General features: G+C 41.5%; 1 protein-coding gene across 1 annotated transcript in view; it reads left to right on the top strand.

Moving 5' to 3' along the window:
* Positions 1-4,803, top strand: part of CFAP206 (cilia and flagella associated protein 206) — a 22,856-nt gene extending 18,053 nt beyond the window's left edge. Inside the window, exons 11-12 of the mRNA XM_009648955.1 lie at positions 1,009-1,152; positions 4,573-4,803. Of these exons, the coding sequence (XP_009647250.1) occupies positions 1,009-1,152; positions 4,573-4,803 (375 nt within the window). The remainder of the gene's footprint in view (positions 1-1,008; positions 1,153-4,572) is intronic.
* The last annotated feature ends 2,135 nt before the right edge of the window (positions 4,804-6,938 follow it).

Genomic DNA, 6,938 nt, shown 5'->3' with positions numbered 1-6,938 from the left:
TGGTGCACTGGCTGGTCTGTCCTTTCTAGAACATAAAGAGAACAGATGATACCCATATTTATGGGCATGATAATCATCTGCCTGTCATAAGAATGTCTGAAGGTCCATCATTTCCAGGTTTTCAGGGTGTTGATAAGAAACATTGTCCTTTAATGTTGTTCTTACCTTCTCTCTTCCTAGGGGAATATGTAGAGCCAAAGGATTGTGGCAGGGATAAAAGCTGTTCATCCTTAGCCTAGGAAGATCCCGTGTCTGATGTTTCTTTCCCTCTTTTTTGCAGAAGTAGTTTAAAGGACAGTAGATAAATGCAATAGAAGATAAGCCAGATACCACATTAACTCAAGCATTAGCTCAGCAGTTCATCAGTATGTGCTGGATGAGGGTGTATTCCTGGGGACAGGAATTATGGAATATATTACAAAACAAAAGGGGGCTCATTAATCTTGAATGCATCAGTGCAACTTTGTGAAATCCAAAGACTTGATTTGGATTCATAGACATTCCCTGTGATAACTTGTGAATTCTAGGTCCCTAGCAATGCAAACCATGTAGTCTTGAACTGGCCCTTGGTGAGAAAGATATGGTTTATATCCCAGCTCTGGCAAAGATGTAAGCACTTCTCCTAATTATGATCTGTGATTTTTAGTCCATTCGTAAAGATAAACTGAGGTGCCTGCATCATAAAATACTGGTGGGGGTGGTGGGATCCCCTTTTATCAAAATCCAGTGATTAAAGCACTCACATGGGATGTCGGAGTCTGAAATTCAGCTGTGACCTCTGCCTAAATCGATTTCTGTCAGAAATTAAATCCATCGAATACTTAATGGTTTCTTCTTTTTTAGCAGGGCCAGGAGGAACAAGAATATTTTTAATGTAAAAATCATTATCCACTTGCGGTTTGCAGGTTTTTATTTGCTTTTAAAAAGTAGCACATCCATATGCTGTCTGTAGATGTCTGTATTCTTCTCATTAATGCCTTGTTTGGTTTTGGTTTTTTTTTCATCCAGGCCAGAAATGCAGACGAATATTTGATGAAACCAACCACAAAATGTGACAGTAGTACTCAAACTGATACTCATATCTTGCCTCCAACTATTGTGACGTCCTATGAATGGAATGAATGGGAGCTGAGAAGAAAAGCTATAAAATTGGTTTGTATTGTTATTACCAGATTTTTGTTGTTGGATAACAAAGTACAGAATAAATTATTGTAAACTTTTGTTCCTTGCAACATAAACCTAACCTTATTCAAAGATGCACACTTCTGTTACAACTGGCTCACTAGTTTTTTTCCAGGTATTTTCTGTCCGTATTTCTAGACTTTATTATTCTCCCACTTTTTCCATGTTTTTCTCCAATTTTTTGAGCAGTGCTTCCACTGCCGTGTCCATTTGTCACAAATTTTTCATTTGCCTTCTTTAAGTAATGAGCGTTGATTAGCATTGGATTTTTAAGTTGCTTCTCTACACTCAAATAAATGTAACAGTCTGAAGATAATGCTATATATTTTCTTTGTAAAAAAAAAGTTGCAGAAAGGTTTGGGTCAGGCAGAACTACTGCAAGTTGAGCAATTTGTATTAATACAATCACCATCATGTAAGAAGAGGAAAAATGTAGTAACTGGCAGACAGAATGGTTAGGAATACCTTTAGATGTGGTTGACCCTGCAGAAGCTTTCTTTGAGCTAACTTACCCATCCTTGGAATGTATCAAAGCATGAGGCTTTTTTTTTTTTGCTTTTTTTTTTTTTTGCATAGTGAAATATTTTTCATTTTATTCTGATTCTTTATGTTTGCTAAAATCAATTCTGATTTTTGGGGGGAAAAAAGAAAAAAAATTCCCACTTTCATGTGGGACCAATCTGGAGAGATAAGAAACAGAGCAAGCAGGTTTTGTGTTGTACATATAATCCAGGGGAAATGTTTGTTATGCTGTCATGATCATTTTCTGATGGATTGGAAGTCACAGTCTGTCCACAGAAGGTTAGCCACACACATGAAAGCTTTTAAAGTAACAGCATGTATTTAAAAAGCTTCTTTCTATGGTTTGCTGGCACATGCAGTTGTCAAGTTATAGCACCTGATTCTCACAACTCAGTCAAAATGAACTTGTGAGTAGAAGGAATATTGCAGTTACCGATATCCACTGGACACAGAGTCCTGCAGGGCTGATCTTCTTTTTCCTGTGAACAGATGCGCTGGGGAGGCCTGTGGTCTGCCGTGCAGCCCGTTTCCTTTCCTTTTGCCATGAAAGCTCCAGCGCTATAAAAGGAAACCAAAATTTTGGACAGAGAAGTCTTGCCAGTGTTAAGTGGCTTATAAAGGATTCTAATAGTTGTTACTGAGGTGTATAAAGAGCTAATTATGTATACAAGGGGCCTGGCTAAAAGCCTCCTTTGCTTCTTTAATGGTCAAAAGTACATAAATAAATGCAAGATGTGGTCATTGGTTTATCTTTAATATAAGCAATATAAGCAATAAGGTGATATGTTCCAATAGCTGAGCATGAAACCATTCACAAGCAAATTTGTAGCTCATTAGTTTGAAATACTTGGAGACAGTACTTTAAAGTACTAAGGGTGTTTTAGCCTCAACTGTCCAGATGGGAGATCAGTGATGCTGAGTTGAAACAAAAAATCCCAGATGCATGCAGAAGTGTTTTGTCTACAATGACTATGCTGAATTTGTAATATGGAGGTGATACAACATTTAGAATCAAAGTGCTAAAATAACAGAAATAGTTTACCAATGCATCTGTGAAGTTGATACTTTTAGGGGAGTATCGGACATATTTGCAGGTTTTGTTAGTGTATGAGCTCAGATGCTTTGGGTTTTTTTTCTGTGGTTCATAGTTAGCACCTCTATTTGATGTTAGAAGTAAAATTTTCAGGTCACATTTGCTTCTCTGTGCAAGCATAGTTCCTTACAATAGCATACATTCAGTTTTCAAAAGGGATAAACTTAACAGAGACACAGTATCTTGTGCCTGCTCTTGTTTTAGTTGCCATTAAAACCCTCAGAAAAAAAGGCTAAAATATTGTCTTTCTTTCCATGCCAGCTCTTCTGTAAATTCCTTATTGTTCTTTTCTATATTTTCCTTGATGACACTGTGCATGACATTCAGTTGTAGATTAAGATATCAAAATGTGTCTACATATAGGTGCTTCAACTGCCATTCCAGCTGATAGAGACCTGGCTAGTGGAATCTGGAGAATATTTTGACTCGTGCTGATACAAACACCAAATTTGGCCAACTTAATCGCTCTCCAGCTTCCACCGACTCCAGTCTCTGCTGACTGGACTGGACTCCAGGGATCTTCTCACTTACATGTAGGGGTCTGAACCCCACCACAGGAGACTGGATTTTGTCTATTTCAATGACAACATTATGTTATATGATTTGCAGTGTTTTACGTCATCGCTGACAGGCTTGCTGGAATAAGGAACGTTTTGTTGTTTCAAGCACTGACTTTGTGACATTAACACTTTGTGAGCAGTGGTTTTGTTGTTGTATCTACAGCAGTTTCTGTGATTAAACAGAGCTTTATTCATAAATTACTTTACCTTTTGCCCCTTTCCAAGGGGTTAGTAAGCAATGTCTTGAAAGAAGGCATTCCTCCCCTTTTATTGGGTGTGACACCAACACCTAAACCTCATCACATTTGGTTTGAAACCAGACAAAGTTTGGATCCTGTAGTTTGTTTACCCACAATATTTGGGATACTCAAGCTTGTTTTAGGTTTCAGGTGCCCAAAGAGATTTATTTATCTGCCTGCCATCCCATTCAGACTGATTGACATGAATTTGAAGCGCTGGAAGAGTTTACCACGAAAACAACATTTCATTCTAACAAAACAAAGACTCTGGCTTTTAACAAAATTTGAAGTGAACCATATCATAGAATCATAGAATGTTTTGGGTTAGAAGGGACCCCTAGAGGTCATCTAGTCCAACCCCCCTGCAGTGAGCAGGGACACCGCTAACTAGATCAGGTTGATCAGAGCCCCATCCAACCTGGCCTCGAATGTTTCCAGGGATGGGGCCTCCACTGCCTCTCTGGGTGAAACCTGTTCCAGTGTTTCACCACCCTCATTGTGAATAATTTCTTCCTTAGATCCAGTCTAAACCTACCCTGGTTTAGTTTAAAACCATTACCCCTTGTCTTGTCACTGCTGGCCCTACTAAAAAGATTTTCCCCGTCTTTCCTGTAGGCCCCCTTTAGGTACTGAAAGGCCGCAATCAGGTCTCCCCGCAGCCTTCTCTTCTCCAGGCTGAACAAGCCCAACTCTCTCAGCCTGTCCTCATAAGAGCCGTGACCCAAGAAAAACCCAACAGCAGTAAGAGGCTGACGTGAAATAGTGTGGGCTACATACGGTGCTGTTCACACATCCTGCTAGTTCAAGAGTTACCAAATCACAGTTGCAACTGTGTATTCACAGTGGGGTGAGGTGAGCCTTGCTCCAAGTTTGTGAAGCCTATAGGTGTAAACTATAGATAACCCACCTAAGCGTACACTAGTGCTAAAACGTGCAAACAAAATTTTGCTTAATCTGATTCTTTTTGTATCTTTAGGCCAATTTGCGCCGCAAATTAACTCATGCCATGCAGACTGATCGCAGCCACATGAGAAGAGAGAACTCCACCCAAGTGTACTTGCCAAAAGATGTTAGCACCCAGACCAAGCGTGACAACTCAAGCAATGTACCCAGACCACAGATTTTCTTGGAAGGTCTCCGAGGAGGATCATCTCCTACTACTCATATGGTCAAAGTAGACTTGACAAGAGCAATAGATGAAACCTAAGTGAAAATGAGAAACTCAAAGATGTGTATCAAATGTGCATATATCTGAATTAAGGTACGACACAAAAGATTTTACTGTGTCTGTTGATTCCAGGAGCAGTTGATTTATTTCATTTACCTTCTCTGTTGGGGCTGCTGACTGGCATGAAGTGATAGAAATGAAAAGCCTTAAACACCCAGATTTTAAACAGCAATTTAGAATCAATGTGTTCCCAAAGACTTTAACTTAAACTAACATTTAAATGTATAGTGTGTGCTCTGGGATTTTCTTAAGGTTTTAACGCAGTGATTGCTTGCTGAAACGCTGTCCTTAAGAGCCCTGTCTTTGGTACATGAAAAAGATAACGTAAGACACATTGCTTTTATAAGATAGAGGGCCAATGCTGCAGCTCCTATGGAGGCATCATTCCCATTGGCGTGAAACAAAACTGATCCCCAGGGCGTCACCCAAATGTCACAGCCCCACCCTTAGAGCAGAATCGTCAAGAAGGTAAAACCAGCAAAATGTGATCAGCCTAGGCCCTTGGGCCTGTCCATTTCTGCTGCCGTTAGCCCAACCGTCTTTGCAGGGTAACGGGCGTTACGAGTGTGGGCCACAGCAGGGAGGTTGAGAGGAGGAAATCTGGCTTGGGGGGGGGGCTCTGGCAGCAGAAACAGCGTGCTGGTGACCACACTGGAAACCCTCAGAACTTGATCTGGGGACACCTTTTTGAAAGCTCTTTCACTTGTGTTTGAAAAACTGAAGCACAACAGGAAAAGGTTTTGAGCCTTTATTTCATGGTGGCAGTGCCGGGTCTGACCGATGCAGCTGCAGCCAGCACCAATGTTTGTGAAACCCTGGATCGTCTGAGCTTTAAGATGAAACACCTCCTCAAATGGAAGTAGGGGGTACTTCATATGAGAGATGCTTTTCACAACAACAAAGAGCTCCCCAAATTATTATCGGCGAAAAGCCCAGGTGTGCAGCTGTGATTGCCACAGGGGGGTACTAAGGTTTCCAGCTCTTTTTTTCGGTCAGGTGCAGCGTGGTGCAGCGTGGTTCCCTGGGTCATTGTTAACAGCAGCTGGTGGCAGCAAAGCTCAAAGGTTCAAGCTGCTGGGTGGCTTTTCGGTGGCCCCGTGCAGGACAGAATTCTCTAAGGTATCTGGCTTGACTTTTTAAAGTTATGCAGCTGGGGCAAATCTGCAAGGCATTATTACAACAAAAGGAGCTGGAAGGGAGCGCAGAAAAAAATTTAGCAAAATGGTTTCCACTAGGTGATTCTCTCTTTTGTGAAAAGAAACTCATCGGTAGCAGCCAGATGTGCTGCTCCTCCATGTTTTCCCTTGAGCTGGCACCGAGTTTTGGTTTTACTAATAAAAACAGAACGCTATTACCAGCTGCAGCTTTTTTTTATTCAGAGAAAATACTCTGTTGCTGCTAAAGTCGCAACAGTCCTTTGCATCATTGCGCTCTCCACGTATTTTTATTATCATTTGCTTTGAACCTTTTACATTGAAGTTACTACTTTTAACCAACCAACTGGCATTTTAAGAATACATAAATACATTTGTTTAAAAGAAAACTGGTAAGTGAAAATCCCTTTTATCCTGCTCGCTCTTTCCTGTTTGGAGAGGCTACTGCAGTGCTGTAAAATACTGGGGAATGCAATTGCAATCGTCTCAGTTTTGGCATGGCAGAAACACATCAGTAAGGAAGAGCTTACTATGGGCAATGAGAAATACACGTGTGAGATTCCCGGGTGTTTACTACCAATAAAACAGTTCAGAAAAAAAAAAAAAAAACTGGGAGGTTATTTTGCGAAATGGCTTTAGTGATGTGAAAGGGGCGACAATGCTCTGCTGACGCCCATCTGAGCTTGAGGTTTTCTGTGTTTGAATCTGGTTCTTCTGACGGGTCGTCGAGCGTGCTGCTGCTGACCGCGTGGTACGCAGGCAGCCTCATAGCCCGGCACTCGGCAACGAAGCGCAACGCTTGCCACCTGAGGCTGCTCGAAGCCTGGCTCGTCGTAACACGCTGGCACCCTTTGCACTTGCAGCTACTTTTGGGGTGGCTTCCTCGTTAGGTTTTGCAGGCGGGGGAGCACGAGGCAGGCCCACAGGCAGCAGGAGATAACGTAGCTTGCGGCGTATTTC

The sequence above is a fragment of the Egretta garzetta genome, unplaced genomic scaffold (assembly GCF_000687185.1).
Source record: "Egretta garzetta isolate BGI_Z169 unplaced genomic scaffold, ASM68718v1 scaffold430, whole genome shotgun sequence".
NCBI classification, from domain to species: domain Eukaryota; kingdom Metazoa; phylum Chordata; class Aves; order Pelecaniformes; family Ardeidae; genus Egretta; species Egretta garzetta.
The sequence above is the reverse complement of the archived record's forward strand: the minus strand, read 5'-3'. Positions and strand labels throughout refer to the sequence as shown.